Consider the following 17,510-nt stretch of genomic DNA (forward strand, 5'->3'; position numbering starts at 1 on the left):
TAGTTAGAACTACTTAGACTTTAGAGCGGTTGGCTGAGATTTATATCCGAGAGGTTGTTCGCCTGTATGGTATTCCGGTTTCCATCATTTCAAATAGAGGTCCTCAGTTTACATCGCAGTTTTGGAGGGCTGTGCAGTGAGAGTTAGGTACTCAGGTTGAGTTGAGCATAACTTTTTACCCTTAGACAGACGGAAAATCCGAACGCACTATTCAGATATTAGAGGACATGTTGCGCGCTTGTGTCATTGACTTTGGGGGTTCATGGGACCAGTTCTTGCCGCTCACGGAATTTGCATATAACAACAGTTACCAGTCAAGTATTCAGATAGCTCCGTACGAGGCTTTATATGGGAGGAGGTGTAAATCTCCACTAGGATAGTTTGAGCCGGGTGAGGCTAGGCTCTTGGGTACAGACTTGGTCCAGGATGCATTAGATAAGGCAAAATTGATTCAGGAGCAGTTTCGCACGGCGCAGTCTAGGCCGAAGAGCAACGCGGACAAGAAGGTCTGTGATGTGTCTTTTATGGTTGGGGAGGGGGTTTTGCTGAAAGTATCACCCATGAAGGGTGTTATGAGGTTTGGGAAGAGGGGCAAGTTGAGCCCCCGGTTCACTGGGCCTTTTGAGGTGCTTCAAAGGATAGGGGAGTTGGCTTATAAACTTGCCTTGCCACCCAACTTGTCGAGCGTGCATCCAATGTTTCATGTTTTCATGCTCCGGAAGTATGTTGGAGATCCGTCCCATATTTTGGACTTCATCACGGTTCAGTTAGATGGTGATATGACTTATGATATGGAGCCGATGGCCATTTTGGATCAGCAGATTCAGAAGTTGAGGTCAAAGGACATAACTTCAATGAAGGTGCAGTGGAGAGGTCAGCCTGTAGATGAGGACACCTGGGAGACCGAGTGGGCGATGCGGAGCAGATATCCACACCAATTTGAGACTCCAGGTATGTCTCTAGACCCATTCGAGGACGAGCGTTTGTTTAAGAGGGGGAGGATGTAACGACTCATCCGGTCGTTTCGAGAGTTATATCCCAGTTTTCCCCATTTTTGCTTCCTTTTGTGCTTTTCAGCTATATTATGATATACCAGGTTAGTTGGTTCGGGTCCGGAGTGAATTGAGACACTTAGTCTCTAAAGTAGAAGCTTAAGTTGGAAAAGTCAACCCGATATTGACTTATGTGTAAACGATCTCAGATTTGAATTTTTATGGTTTCGTTAGCTCCGTTAGGTGATTTTGGACTTAGGAGTGTATCCGGAATATGATTTGGAGGTCCGTAGTGGAATTAGGCTTGAATTGGCAAAAGTTGGAAATTTGGCGATTTCGGTCGGCAGTGAAAAAATTGATATCGAGGTCGGAATGGATTTTCGGAACTTGGAGTAGGTTTGTGGTGTCATTTGTGATGTGTGTGTAAAATTTTAGGTCATTCGGACGTGGTTTGGTAGGTTTCGGTGTCATTTGCAGAATTTGGGAAGTTAGAAGTTCTTAGGCTTGAATCCGAGGGTAATTTGGTGTTTTGATATTGTTTTTGAGTGATTTGATGATCTGTCTAAGTTTGTATGTTGATATATGACTTGTTGGTATGTTTGGTTGAGGTCCCGAGAGGCTCGGGGTGAGTCCGGGTGGTTAACGAATTATTTGAAGTTGAAAAACTGCAGCTGAAGCTGCTGCTACTGGTATTTCCGCACCTGCGGAGGGGGGAGCCGCAGGTGCGAGGTCGCTGGTGTACTTGGTAAGCCGCAGATGCGGACATAGAGGACCTGGGCTGGAACCGCAGGTGCGTAAGATTGGTCGCATCTGCGAGCCCGCAAATGCGAGACTGAGTCGCAGATGTGGAAGTGAGGAGGACTGGCAATGGCCGCAGGTGCGAGCTCTTTTCCGCACCTGCGAGGCCGCAAAAGCGGATAGGGAGCGCAGGTGCGGAGATGGGTACTTAAGTGATTGTCCGCAGATGCGGAGATTTATGCGCAAAAGCGGCTCCGCAGGTGCGCATTGTTTGAGCCGCATGTGCGAAAACCTTGGCAGAACCTATAGATAGGGGACTTTAGGATTTTTGCTCATTTCCACCATTTTCAATTCGGACTTTGGAGATTTTGGGGTGATATTTGAAGGGGATTCAAGGATATTCACTGAGGTAAGATGCTTAAGCTCTATTATCATTAGCTATGGTATTTTCCCATTAACTTTCCCACCTAATTAGTAGCATTTTTGAAGTGAAATAAGGGGTTAAGGCTTGGGATTTTGGAGAGATTAATTTGGGGATTTGAGGGACCAAATATTGTCGGATTTTGACAAATTTAGTATGGGTAGACTCGTGAGTGAATGAGCTTTCGGGTTTTGTGACTTTTGTCGGATTTCGAGACGTGGCCCCGGGGGCCGAGTTTGAGTAAATTTCGGGATTTGGCCTATAAATTAGTATTTTCCGTGTGGGATTCATTCCTTTAGCTCATATTGATCATATTTTATTTCTTGTGGCTAGATTCGGGTCATTTTGAGGCCGGTTCGAGAGGAAAGGGCATTTCGGAGTAGGAGTTGTCCGTGTAGATTATAGCGCTTGGGCTGTGGGAGCCCATCATGAGTTTGAACACCCCCAGTGAGCGCAAGTACCTATTGAGCATGTGCATTGAGGGCTGAGAGTTGAGTGCCGAGTTGTTAAGGGTTTGAGTGATTATTGCCCTGAGAGGCTGTACTTGCTTTTCAATTGTTGATGCACTTAGTTTCTATGTGTCTTTGTTGTGGAATTTCTAAAAGTTTCTATATCTGGAGCACCTGCATTTTAACTGTATAAAACTGTTTTGACTTAAACTGCCGGATTTGAAAGTATGTCTAATCCTTGCTGGAATTATTGAAAATGAATTGTACTGTATAGCTCGTCACTACTTCTCAATTCCTTATTTATTTCTATTACTTGCTGAGTTGGTTGTACTCATGTTACACCATGCACTTCATGTGCAGATCCAGGTTTGTTTGATCATGGAGGTCGTTGAGTTCGGGAGGATCGAGTACCGGAGACTAAAAGGTAGCTGTCGGTGTCCGCAAGACCTTATCTCTCCTTCTATATATTTCTTTCTCTCTTGTATTAATACTTAGACACTGGTTGTACTAGTTAGGTTATCTAGATGCTCAAGACTTGGTGACACCCCAATGTTTGGGGCTAGTTTCCGTATTTTGATTCTATATTGAGTTCAACTTTGTTTTTTATGAAAAATTTCTGATATGAAAAAGTTTTAAACTACCTTTTTCTATTGAATTACTGGAGTATTTTGGGAACGTCGGCTTGCCTAGTACCATCGATAGGCACCATCACGATATGTTAAGTTTTGGGTCGTGACAATATGTTTCTTCATAATCGACTCCAGGTCGTTGTGAGAATCCTTGTGCGACAAGGCGAGCCTTGTATCTTTCAATTTCATTTTTATCATTCATTTTTCGCACAAAAACTCATTTATGACCAATTGGCTTTATACCACCAGGTGTTTGGACTACTGGTCCAAAGACCTCTCTTTTAGCAAGTGACTTTAATTCTACTTGAATTGACTCTTGCCATTTTGGCCAATCAGATCTCTGTCTACATTCTTCGACATATCGGGGTTCAAGATTCTCACTATCTTGCATGATGTTAAGTGCAACATTATATGCAAAAATATTATTCAACACTATTTCAGATCGATTTAAATTAATCACATCACCAGTTGAACTTATTAAAAGTTTCCCACTCACTTGAGTCTCGGGTTCATTGATTTCTTCAGGAATTTAAGAACTAATCAGATCATGGGTCTCTTTAGAAGATCCCTTTATAGTATCATTTTGATCATTTGTCGATTTTCTTTTTCTAGGATTTCGATCCTTAGAACCCAAAGGCCTACCACGCTTCATGTGTGCTTTAGGTTCACTAACGCTCATCCTAGTAGGTGGTCCAACTGAGACATTAATTCGGATAGGCACATTCTCTGTAGGGATATGTGACTTAGTTATCCTTTTCAAATCAGTAAATGCGTCTGGCATTTGATTTGCTATATTCTGTAAATAGATGATCTTCTGGACCCCCTGATTACATATAGGGGTACGTGGATCAAAGTGAGACAATGATGAAATTTTTCACACAATTTCTCTTTTGATTTCCTTTTTCTCCCCCCTAATTATGGAAAATTTGTTTCATCAAATCGACAATCTGCAAATCGAGCAATAAATAAATCTCCTATCAATAGTTCAAGATAGCGAATAATAGAGGGTGATTCAAACCCAATATATATTCCTAACCTTCTTTGGGGGCCCATCTTACTGCGCTGTGGTGGTGCTACTGGCACATATACATCACATTCAAAAATTCATAGATGGGGAATATTTGGTTCATGACCAAAATTAATTGTGACGGAGAATATTTATTATAATGTGTAGTTTCTGAGACGAATAAATGATGTTGCATGCAAGATAGCATGGCCCCAACCAGTAATGGGCAATTTTATTTTCATAAGTAGTGGTCTTGCTATCAATTACATGCGTTTAATAAATGACTCTATAAGGCCATTTTGAGTATGAACATAAGCTACAGGATGTTCAACTTTTATTCCAACTGATAGACAATAATCATTAAAAGCTTGAGATGAGAATTCTCCAGCATTATCAAGGCGAATAACCTTTATAGGATAATATGGGAATTGCGTCCTTAATCGAATTATTTGGGCTAGTAGCTTTGCAAACGCCAGGTTGTGACATGATAGTAGGCACACATGAGACCATCTTGAAGATGCATCTATTAAGACCATAAAATATCTAAACAACCTACTTGGTGGGTGAATAGGTCCACATATATCCCCACGTATACGCTCTAAAAAGGTAGGAGATTCAATGCCAACCTTCATTGGTGATGGTCTAGTGATCATTTTGCCTTGATAACAAGCATCACAAGAAAATTCATCATTTGTAAGAATATTCAGGTTCTTTAATGGATCCCCACACGATTTTTTCAGTAATTCGTCTCATCATTATTGATCCGGGATGTCCCAAACGGCCATGCCAAAGCACAAAAGTATTTGAATCCACAAATTTCTGATTTACGATAGAGTGTGCTTTAACCATACTAATTTTTGAATAGTATAAGCCAGAAGATAAAGTCGGTGACTTTTCTACAATGTACTTCTGGCCATAAACATTCTTTGTAATACAAAGATATTCCATATTTATTTCATCTATCATCTCAACATGATACCCATTTCGGCGGATATCTATAAAGCTCAACAAGTTTCTTCGAGGCTTGGAGGAGAATAATGCATTGTCGATAATAAGTTTTGTTCCCTTAGACAGAAATATAATGGCTCTTTCGGAGCCTTTAATCAAACTTATATTACCAGAAATTGTTGAAACATTTGCTTTTTCCTTATATAAATAAGAAAAATATTTCTCATCCTTGAATATGGCATGAGTTGTTCCACTATCAATTACACAAATATCTTCATGATTGGTCTTTGATCCAAACATAATTTGAGGATTATCCATATTCTTCAAAATGACATAAATAAAATATATTATAGTAAACATCATTATCAAAGCATAACTTTTATTTATGTACAACAATTACATAACCATACTATCTATTACAAACAACCAAAATTAAAATATTTACATTTCTACTGATTCATTACCGATCACATGACTTGTTTCTCCTTCTGGGAGTGTAAAGTAATCAGCTACATCCGAATGCATGAAGTCTAAATTATCTTCAGAAATAAAATTTGCTTAAGCATTTTTCCGTATCTTCTTTAAGGAGGCTTGATAAAGCTCAACCAGATGCTTTGACATACGACAGGTACGTGACCAATGCCCTTTTCCTCCACATCTATAGCATGCATTTTCTGCATTTGTTGCTTGCACCGCTTCATACTTTTGTTCCTTCCTTTTTCACTGCTGGTGGCGAGGAGGGTTCTTTGGTGCGTTATCATTACCATGATTAGAGTTTCTTCCCGGACCACGATTGGGGCCATGACCTCTTCCACGCTTAGCTTGGTGGAAGTTCGTCTCATTCACTTCAGGGAATGGACAAGAATCAGTAGGTCGACTTTCATGGTTTTTCATTAATAACCTATTATGTTGCTCGGCTACAAGAAGATGTAAGATAAGGTCAGAATACTTTTTGAATCCCATCCCTCGATATTGCTACTGCAGGAGCATATTCGAGACATGAAAAGTGATGAAAATTTTCTCCAACATATCATGATCAATAATATTATCACCACATAATTTTAATTAGGAAATAATTCTGAACATAGCAGAATTATACTCACTGATAGATTTAAAATCTTGTAGCCTTAAATGAGTCCAATCATATCGTGCATGTGGAAGAACGACCATATTCAGGTGGTCATATCTATCTTTCAAATTATTCCACAGTATGACTGGATCTTTAACAGTAAGATATTCCATTTTCAGGCCCTCATCAAGGTGATGGCGTAGAAATATCATTGCTTTGGCACGGTCTTGGTTTGATGCTTGGTTTTTGTCCTTGATGGTGTCTGCCAGACCCATCGCATCAAGATAAATTTCAGCATCAAGCACCCAAGACATGTAGCTTTTGCCCGATATATCCAGGGCTACAAATTCAAGTTTAAAAAGATTTGGCATTATTTAGAAAAAGAAAGTTCGTACCTCTGATACTTTCAAAGTATTTGCTCGAGATGGCAAAGTCTCGTGCTGATAATGTGTTATAAAATAAAGACTGTAAAGTAAAGACAAGTATAGATATAAACTGATATATTATTCAAACTTACAAACTTATGTAAATAATGAACTGAAATCTCTTCTATTTATAGAAGAAAGGAAGCTGCTGTGTAAGCTACTACTGCAATATGCTGTGTAAGATGCTACTGCAAGCTGATGTGTAAGCTGCTACTGTACCAAATATAGATAATCTTCTACCGGGGGTAATGTTTATCCATAACGGAGTACCAAAATGATAAGCTTCTTTAGGAGGCTTATTTCCAATAGAGTACTAAATAGATAAACATATTTACGGCGGAGTCTCATATGGATAAACTTCTTCAGGAAGCTTATTTACAACGGAGTATTAAATGAACATCCATAATATAATATATTTATAACACATTTTATATTTTTCATGTTGTCTTCTTTTTATTTTTTTTGTTAATAAATTTATCCAGTTATCTTATTTTCAGTAAAGACTCAAAAAGAGGCAAAGAGGATAGCAATAGCAAACTTAATACTGTTACCACAGCTAGAGTGAAAGAATATAGAGGACATGAATCATGATAATGAAGGAAAATACAGCTGAATCAGTTCATTTTAGCTTCTAAATTTGACGTAATGCAATTTTTGAGATGGGAACTAAAAAATCCAGTGATATAAATTATTATTCAAAAGTACAAAAATCTTGTAATATAGAGCAAAGAAGCTATATATTTCAATTCATATATGTGAGATAGATCAGGTATTGGCTAAATAGGTGAGTTGAGCTTTAAAATAGTTCAGGTTTTAAATTTGTATTTTAAATATCTTTTCTTAAAATTAATATTTATCATATCATTAAATCTCACTGAAAATTATAAAATCTGACAAGAATGACCATTTAAGTGAGATAGGTAAACTAGAGTGACTTTTGAAAGACAAAACAAAGATAGATGACTTTAATGACTAATTACGCAAAGTTGAGTGACCATCGAGCCATCTATTCCTAACTTTATGCTTCGCATGCGATTTAACCTATGTGATATAAAAATTCAACTCATCCTACTATTGTCTAACCAAAATGGTTGGGAGACATGGAAGATGATCGACAGTGAAACTATTAAACAAGTCCAGAAAGTACTTTAAGAATTACCATATCTAATTAATAACCCCTATAACGACCCTTACATTGATACATTTATATCAAGTAACATCAACAATAACTACAGTAATATTAGTTGCAGTAAAGAGACAAGATGTATTCTTCCTACTGCCTACATGAGAAAAAACGTTAAGAAAGTCATCCCGAACAAAGAAAATATCTCAAAAGATGCAAATATATGGCAACATAATGCGGATTATAGTTGTCTCAATGCTTTGGTCTAATACTAATAAGGCAAGTCGTGATGTATTTGGTTAGGCTCATGTCATGGGTCAGACTCTACGTCAAACAAAAACCTGATATTCAAGTGAAGAAGTATAGAAAGACAAATTCATTATCCACGAGTTTCAAATGGTGTGCAGTTGGCTCTTTGGATATTAGCACCAATCGAGGTGCACAAATAACCGATATAAATGGGCATGTTTAAATCATAGCCAGTTGTAAAAAACTATTTATATTTTAACCACTTCATAGAAAGTAATTAATATTTACAAAAATATCACTAGAATAAATTTGAAAAACCTACATGCAACCATTATCTCTTGCGTAATCTGGTATATGAGAGTTTTCTTCTCTGTTTGTTGAAAATTTTATCGCAAAATGATTATTGTTTTCATCAAAAGTTGTCTTAACTTCTACAGAACTTGATTTGCAACAGGATTGTGAGTATTTTTTCTATATTAAAGTTAATTCGAAAATCAATTTGAGATGATATTTTTGTGTTGATTATAATAAGTCTGAGCTTTCTATTTCAATAAGTTAACATTAGACCTCGTGACCTGAAGTTTGTATAAAATTCACTCAAATAAATTTGCATGTATTTTTCAGAAGCTTAACAACTTCAAAATTACTAAAATTTCAAATTACAGATTTGAACATACAAATTTTCAAAGTTAACTTCAGACCTCTATATAATATTAATGTTAAATTAATATATGAAATTTACCACAAATTGTGCATTAAGCTTTTGAGTAACACCAATGCTAAAAAAAAAATCCTCCACGGTAAGTTGAAAAATAGTAAAATTGGTTGTGATAAAAATACAAACAATGGTATTAACAACTTTAGACCACTGAGTCTGAACTTTCAATGTATACAAATTCACTTGCACCGATGCAAATAACGAAGCTTTTCTTGGCACTGATGAGGGAGAGAGTGTGACGAGAATCTAAGTGAAGAAACAAATCTCCTCCGAAAAAAGGAAGAACACCGGGAGTTTGAACGTGTGTCTTTTTGATGAATTTTAACAATACAGCGATTATCTTTTTACGCAATTTAAAAACTTACTAAACTTTAAATAACATGATAAAAACTAGCCAACCCATGTCATTTCTACGTATTGTTGAGGACTATGATTAGAATCCTATTTTGTCTTACAATAGTGTGTGTTCTTACTCATATCTCCTTTCTTAACATTAAGGGTTCGGCCGAATCCTAACTTCGGTCCTTATAAATTAGAATAAATTATATAAAAAGACTAGAATCTCAAATTCATAAACTTTAAATTATGTTTCGAGTTCGCTACTTTCTCAAGTTTCGTTGACCACTAATAAGCTAATTCAGACGCGTTATAGATCTTGTACACATTGAAATTCTTAGATGGGTTCAGATAACCGTGCTTTGTTATATATCCCTAACCGACTATATGCACCTCAATCAGCGCCAGCTACGGATCTTGTCTTCTTGTGTGCCGCGCACATTGTCACGGCTTTCTTGTTCATGTGGCTACCTCCCTCTCCTAAGTAAAGTCATCTCCTCTTTCACTATTGATATTTGAATGTAAAACCCTCCTTTTTAACTTTAATTTTCTTAAGCAAACCCGTAAAAAGTCCACAAAAAATTTATCATTACAGCATTAAAATAATAAAATAATATTTCGGGGGAACATCCAAGAAATCTTCCTTTACTGCTATACCACTACTCCTCTCGTCTTCTTCTTCTTCACTCCTATTTATTCATGCCCATTATCCCTCACTTCACATACCCAGAACCCCAAAATAATGATTCACTTCTAACAGTTTCTCTTTTCTCAGATCTGTTTTTTTAGAGCTACTAAAAGGTAATTGGTACTTCAGTTTTTTGGGGTATATTTAGATCCAATACTTGCTTATTTTTGCTGTATTGATTTTTACTTATGTATGTACATTTTCAATTTCTTCTGATTTTGAGATATCCAGGAAAAATTCTTTGAAATCAACTGGTCATTTAATGTATCTTTGGCAGATCTGACTCTTTTTTATATCTTTGTCGGTTTGGTGTGCAATTCTTTGAGATGGGGCAGTTGCTATTTGTAGTTTTGCTGGGTTTCTTGAAATGGGTTCTAGAATTTGGTTTATCCTTTTTGAGATTTGATGAAGATCTGAATGATTTGAATCACTTTTACTGTTAAAGACTGTTGCTTTGCATCTTCATGGGTATTTATTACTCCATCACTTTGCTATTTTTAGTATGAGTTGTTCCTTCATAATTATGTATTTACCCTTCTGTGTTATGTCTTGTCTTGGCCATAGGTTACGCTTTATTTGGATATAGATAGCACTTTGTCATAACAGCAGTTGCATCTTAGATCCCTTAGCTTTTCCTCCACATCAAGAAGTAAACAAGTACTCTCTCCGTCCCATTTTATGTGATGTTGTTTGACTAGACACGAATTTTAAGAAAGAAAAATTTTTGAAACTTGTGGTCTAAAACAAGCCATACATATATTTCTGTGGTTATAAATCATGTCATTAAAGTTAATTGTTTATAAACATGGAAAGATATCATTCTTTTTGGGACATACTAAAAACAAAAGCGCATCACCTAAATTGGGACAGAGGGAGTAATTCTTTTGTTGCATTATTGTTTCCTTTAAGATCTATTAATGATGTCAATCCTTCTAATACTCTGAATGAAAACAAGAGATAATTAATGACTGTTTAGAGTTTGATGTGTATGTCTTTATATAGTAATACTTTTATACAATATAAGATCATAGATTTGATTTGTCATTTGAGTAACAATATCCAATCTCTAGTGTTTTAAGTGGTGTCATAGGATTTGATATGACGATTGGTTTACTTAGGTGATAAAGTTGCCAGAATTGCATGAGAGTGATTCGAAGATTTTATTCTTATGTTTTTACTAGTCCTTGGGCAGCGCGTAACGCGTCTATCCCATATAATTAGTACATAACTGAAAAATTGTATCGTTTTGTACATGGATGGTAAAATGCTTTGAATCATGATTGCATTTATAAGAAAAGAATTGCACTTAGAAATCATAACAATTTGAATATTTAAGCTAAAAAAAAAATAGAAGGAGAAGATAAAATGTAAGAACTGTAAATGTTAGCTCAAAAAAATTATTATATACATCGGATGTTAAAGAGCTTATCTTTGTAAGGTGAAGAATTTAGATAAATGTACCTTAATAAATTCTTTGATAATCCCAAGTCAAATTTAATGTTACAAAACTAACTTTTATTATTAATATTGAAGGTATTATTAATATAACTTTTAAGGGCATAAAAGTCTAATAATATTGTAGGGTCATTTTGGTCTTTCAAATTCAACTTTTATTCTTCATGCTTATAATATAGTATGATTTTGCATTCCAGGTGAATAGAGGAAAATTTTGAAGAACTGATAGAATTGACCGGCAAAAAATGGCATTAGGAAAGTACTCTAGAGTTGATGGTAGGAAGTCGTCGAGTTATTGCTCGACTGTGACTATAGTGGTATTTGTAGCTCTATGTTTAGTTGGGGTATGGATGATGACATCATCATCTGTTGTTCCAGTCCAAAATTCAGATGTGTCCTCACAGGGGAAAAATAGTGATGCGGCAACACAAGTTAGCGGAAGTAAAGAAAGTTATAATGGTGGCAATGAGAGTAACAACAATGCCGGTGATGAGAGTAATCCAACTGATGAGGGAAAATCAAAACAATTTGAGGATAACCCAGGCGATTTACCTGAGGATGCAACAAAAGGGGATGCCTCAGTTAGTCAAGAAGAAAATAGTTCTAATTCACAACGGACAGAATCAACAACAGAGGTCAAGCAGGAAGAAAAATCGACAGAACAGAATGAGGATACTGGAGACTCTAAGTCGGAAACTCAATCTGAGAGTGGGACAGACAATTCAGATGACAAAAAGATGGAGGATAAGGATTCTGAAGCTGGGGAGAAAAATGAAAATAAGTCTGTTGGAGAGGAGACCGAAGAGGGTTCTGATGAGAAAAAATCAGTAGAAAACCCAGGTGAACTGAATGAGAAAAAGGATCAGGAGGTAGACCAAGGTTCTGATGAGAAGGCTGATGGTCAGAAGAAGGACCAGTCGCCCAATGAGGTATTTCCTTCAGGGGCTCAGTCAGATCTTTTGAATGAAACTACAACTCAAAATGGAGCATTTTCAACTCAGGCATCAGAGTCAAAGAATGAAAAGGAAACACAGAAGTCTCCGGAATCAGATAAAGAAAGCAGTTACACTTGGAAAGTCTGCAATTCCACTGCTGGGCCAGATTATATCCCTTGCCTCGATAATTTGGAAGCAATTAGGAACCTCAGAAGTACAAAACATTATGAACACCGAGAGAGACACTGTCCGGATAATCCTCCGACTTGTCTTGTTCCACTTCCTGAAGGATATCAACGTTCAGTTGAGTGGCCCACGAGTAGGGAAAAGGTGATACATTATTTCTACAATGCTGTTTGAGTTTGATTGTATTTGTTTTACTTGTTCTTGAAGCTTAAAGTATTACGTCCTGCAGATATGGTACCACAATGTTCCCCATACAAAGCTTGCTGAAGTCAAAGGACATCAAAATTGGGTAAAAGTTAGTGGTGAATACCTTACCTTCCCTGGTGGGGGAACCCAGTTTAAGCATGGTGCTCTGCACTATATTGATTTCATACAGCAGGTTGGGCCTTGTACTTATTCTTTGCTCTGCATTTGCTTCTAGTTTTTCTTTTCTCAAATCATCACAGAACATGCTTATATTATCTGTCATTTCTTGAAGTTGTCTTCTGGTCTGTACATGCGCTGCTTCTCTTTAGTAGATTGTTCGATGTCTATTCTTTATATATTAAGTTGCCTCTTTCTATAACTAACATGTGGTGTCTGATATAGTTGAATTGACTACCTGATTCCCAAAAAGAAGAAAGAAAGAAATAAAAAGTAGAAGAGAGGGATCAGATCTTTTAGGTTTGATACTAGAATTCAGGGAAACAAATTCTTCACAATGATCTTATGATGTCGTCTTGTGTTACTTCTCTGAGCTGGGTTCCTACATAATTATATTGGTGAATGTCTTGGATGATAAAGTTCACAGATATTGGAGTGAAACTAGTGTAAAATACTGTTTGCATCTGATAACTATGTGTAGTTGTCGAGTATATGACTTAATTAGGACATAATTGTGATCTTTTTATCTTCCTTTGGGGTTGTTTTGGACCAACCATACATCACCCATTTTGAGGTTCTGAAACAGTTTATAGTGCTTGTACCAGTAATGAGAAACATCATAGGGTGTGAATGAAAAAGGAACATGTTGCTTGTATTCTAAGTATGTGAATGGAAATAGAACATTTCACTTATTATTCTAAATACTCTCTTCATTTTGTTTAAAACATAAAACCTTAAAGAAGCTTTTAGTGATTTTTTTCATCCACGCTAACCTCAATGTGTAACACTCTTGGTGTATCAACAAAATTATTAAGTTCTCTAATATTCTTGCATGGCGTTTGATTCTTTAGCTGTTAGAATGTTTAGTGTTAGTATTAGAGTGGGAGAGTTAGAATATTGGACTGGTAATTTCTCAAGTTAGATATTGTCCCACGTCAAATATGAATATTAGAATGGCAAGTTCTTAAGTTGGATATTGTCCCACATTGTCAAATATCATGTGTATTTTAGAATTCTCGTATATGAAGTTCGAACGAGAGCTTTGATGCAATTCAACTTATAATAAAGTGACTTGTGTCCATCAAATGATCAATTTATCTATATATCTCTTCTGTTATTTTTCTCACACAAAACTTTCATGTTATTGTTGCAGTCTATTCCAGATATTGCCTGGGGCAAACGAACTCGGGTTATATTAGATGTTGGATGTGGGGTTGCTAGCTTTGGGGGTTATCTTTTCGATAGAGATGTTTTAGCCATGTCTCTCGCACCGAAAGATGAACATGAAGCTCAGGTTCAGTTTGCTCTTGAGAGGGGTATTCCTGCTATATCTGCTGTCATGGGTACAAAGAGGCTTCCCTTTCCTAGTCGAGTCTTTGACGTTGTTCATTGTGCACGTTGCAGAGTGCCCTGGCATATTGAAGGTATTTTATTTTGCATTCTGCCTACTACTGATTTCTTTTCACTGCTCCAAGTAGTGAAGTGTAAAGCGCAAAATTCTTCTATTCAGTAGGTGAACCTTTGAGAAGAACATAAGAGTTCTCGGCTTGTGAACTGAAAATATTTCTTCATCACCAATCATTTTGTCTTGATTATTTCTTCTTACAGCTGCGATGAAATTGTGAAACTTGATTTGGATTAAACCATTTCGATCTAACAAATTGTAGGGGGGAAGCTTCTCCTGGAGCTCAACCGTTTACTTCGACCTGGTGGACTTTTTGTGTGGTCTGCTACTCCTGTTTACCAAAAGCTTCCTGAAGATGTTGAGATCTGGGAAGGTACTTTGCTTTAACTTGTTCAATTTTTGCTCTTTGACAACTTGGTTAACTGCTCTTGCTGAATGGTGCTCTGTTATTTTTGACAGCCATGAAGAAGTTGACAAAGGCAATGTGCTGGGAACTTATTTCAAAAACGAAGGATAGAGTTAATGGAGTAGGGGTCGCTGTATATCGCAAGCCTACTGACAATGAGTGCTATGAACAAAGATCAGAAGACGCTCCCCCACTTTGTCAAGGATCCGATGATCCAAATGCAGCCTGGTATTGTTCTCAGAGAGATAGCAACTTCATTTTTTAGTATTATTTGATTTCATACTGGATAGCAAGGCTGTCTAGAACAAATATTATTATTAGTGGGAATGCAGGAAATTATTTTCCATCTTATATAGAGAAAATTGTTTTCCATATTGAGAATTGCAGTGGGATTTTGCATTGCTGGCCTTAAATATGATCTAATGAATGTATGCTTTTTCTTCAGGAACGTGCCTTTACAGGCTTGCTTGCATAAAGCTCCAGTAGCCACATCAGAACGTGGATCTCAATGGCCAGAATCATGGCCAGCCAGGTTATCGAAATCACCTTACTGGTTATTGAGTTCCCAGGTTGGAGTATATGGGAAACCAGCTCCAGAAGATTTTACTGCAGATTATGAACACTGGAAACATGTTGTGAAGAATTCATATCTTAGTGGAATGGGGATAAACTGGTCTACTGTGCGGAATGTCATGGACATGCGTGCTATCTACGGAGGGTAAGTACCGAGTGCTAAAATATTTGCTTCCTACCTATGGATCTTTGTAGTAAGTACCGAGTGCTAAAATATTTGCTTCCTACCTATGGATCTTTCATCTGTCGCTCTGCCTATTCTGGCAAAAGAGTTTTGTCTGAAGCTTGTTGCTGGCCATTGTTGTATGAGCTAAATGGACTTACAGAATTAGGTGGCATTTGTATTTGCAAGCTGCTGGAAGAAGTTCTCTTAACCTTTTCAATTTTTCCAAAATTCTTTTTTCAGTCAAACACCAAATGTTTTTAGTTTATGAAAAACGAGTAATAAACACAAACTATTCAGTAATGAGGTTTGGTCGTATAAAAAATTATCACCTGTTATTGAAATAAACAGCGTCTTCATTGCAAAAGCAGCAATTGTTCTCTCAGATTTCTTGACAAGTCCCTGTGTTCTCTCAGAAAAGATTATATCCGTTGTGACTTTCTAAAACATTTTTTCGTTCTCTTCAATGGCATGTGATGTAAACTTTTGTCACCTTGCAGATTTGCAGCCGCTTTAAGAGACTTGAATGTGTGGGTTATGAACATTGTCTCAGTAGATGCTCCAGATACACTACCAATTATTTATGAGAGAGGTCTTTTTGGAATTTACCATGACTGGTGTGAATCCTTCAGCACTTATCCCAGATCTTACGACCTTCTTCATGCTGACCATCTTTTCTCCAAGATTAAAACAAAGTAAGTATCCAACCTTTAAAATTGCTTCATGGACTTAAACCTACATCATTGATTCCCTATTTCTCTTATGTTATGTTATCTGATTGTGCTTCTGCTTTTAAAACCTGTAGGTGTGGTTTACCGGTAATAGTTGCAGAAGTTGACCGTATTTTGAGACCAGAAGGGAAGCTCATTGTCCGTGACAAAGTGGAAGCTGTAACCGAATTAGAAAGCATGTTCAAGTCTATGCATTATGAAATCCGTATGACCTATTCAAAGGACAAGGAAGGATTGTTGTGTGTGCAGAAAACAATGTGGCGACCAACGGAGGTTGAGACACTAACTTATGCCCTTGCTTAGCTGCTTAGCGTGTGTGCGGATGCTGGTTGTATATCATTCGAGAGGCTTTCATGCCACGGTGACTAGATAGTTTTTCGATTAAATTCTTGTTACTGTATTCTTGTCAGGCTACCGTGTACCATTCCATAGCAAAATTAGTGCTATTATCACTATATATTTGTGGAAAGTAAGTTTTGTGATATTATTATGTCATTAGTTGTGGAGGAGGTGGACATTCTTGGAATTGTAAATGCCATTGGTTTAGGACGATGGTAAAAATTCAAAAACACCAGAATGAAATTCGTTTTCAGAGCGCCCGAATTCTCTCTCATTCTGTTTGCAGTTTTATCACTTCCTGAACGTCCTTTCTCTTGTGGGAATGGAGAATAAATATTGGAGTAACAAGCCAAAAGGGCATACTTTGTTTTATTATAGTTAATATTTCATTGATGATACATGTATTATTTATTTTACATTCTATCACTCATAAAATAATACATAAATTCAAGAATAATTTAATATCGACACCCAAATACTGCATTAGTACTGTTACGCGGCGCCTTCCTGAAGTTCCTTGGAAGGGCGACGTAAGGCTAAGCAACTGATGTCAGTGCGGTTGCTATGCGCCAACTGAGGTCCTCGTCGTACGCTAGACTAGATTGTCAGTGCCGTACGAGAAAACCAATGTTGTGAGCAATTGAGCAGCGGAAAATGAGCAATTGATGATGAAAGCTGATGATTGTATTGATGATGATGAAAGCTATTACAAGATGCAATGCGATGTCGGGGGGAGAAACACCAGTACAGAGAATTGTTTGAATGCTTGAATGTTTGAATGCTTTGGTCCCCCTAATAGTGCTTAAAAAAAAAAAAACCAAAGTTACATGAGTTGACCTAAGAAAGCTGTAGAAGCACACTGAAAATGAATGAAGTAAAACTACTCTATAATTACAATGAAAAGGACTTAGTCTTCTACGGAAGCAAGTCCGATGACAGCAACTTTGTCTTGAGCAGCAGGGTCTGCGCGCGCATTGCTGTGGGCGCGCGCGGCACTATTTGGATCTGCCAGCGGCTAGGCGCTGGTGCTTGGCATTGGGTCTGCGCGCGGGGCACTGTCCGTGCGTGCGGCGCTGTTGGCAACATGATGGTTTGTGCGCGCGGCATTGTCGGTGCGCGCGACACTGATGGCATTCGCCAGCCGCTGGGCGCTGGCACTGATT

General features: G+C 37.3%; 1 protein-coding gene across 2 annotated transcripts; it reads left to right on the forward strand.

Moving 5' to 3' along the window:
- Window positions 1–9,424: 9,424 nt before the first annotated feature.
- LOC104087888 (probable methyltransferase PMT26) lies at window positions 9,425–16,611 on the forward strand. 2 transcript variants are annotated; one of them, XM_009592454.4, is made up of 9 exons: window positions 9,425–9,904; window positions 11,444–12,511; window positions 12,597–12,746; window positions 13,884–14,154; window positions 14,398–14,508; window positions 14,595–14,769; window positions 14,987–15,259; window positions 15,778–15,972; window positions 16,083–16,611. In XM_009592454.4, exons 2-9 carry the CDS (start codon window positions 11,492–11,494, stop codon window positions 16,309–16,311), a joined length of 2,424 nt encoding a protein of 807 aa, XP_009590749.1. In that variant the 5' UTR covers window positions 9,425–9,904; window positions 11,444–11,491; the 3' UTR covers window positions 16,312–16,611. The 2 variants fall into 2 exon arrangements, with proteins under 2 accessions (XP_009590749.1, XP_070030889.1); XM_070174788.1 differs by having other exon boundaries at window positions 9,443–9,587.
- The last annotated feature ends 899 nt before the right edge of the window (window positions 16,612–17,510 follow it).

The sequence above is a fragment of the Nicotiana tomentosiformis genome, chromosome 5 (genome assembly GCF_000390325.3).
Source record: "Nicotiana tomentosiformis chromosome 5, ASM39032v3, whole genome shotgun sequence".
In the NCBI taxonomy this organism is placed as follows: Eukaryota; Viridiplantae; Streptophyta; class Magnoliopsida; order Solanales; family Solanaceae; genus Nicotiana; species Nicotiana tomentosiformis.

What these genes read in the sequence shown, in the direction of transcription:
- LOC104087888 (XM_009592454.4), top strand. Translation starts at nt 11,492, where the DNA reads ATGGCATTAGGAAAGTACTCTAGAGTTGATGGTAGGAAGTCGTCGAGT. An exon ending in AGATGTTGAGATCTGGGAAG is followed by an intron (nt 14,509 to 14,594) that starts GTACTTTGCTTT and finishes TATTTTTGACAG; the next exon opens with CCATGAAGAAGTTGACAAAG. An exon ending in GATGATCCAAATGCAGCCTG is followed by an intron (nt 14,770 to 14,986) that starts GTATTGTTCTCA and finishes CTTTTTCTTCAG; the next exon opens with GAACGTGCCTTTACAGGCTT.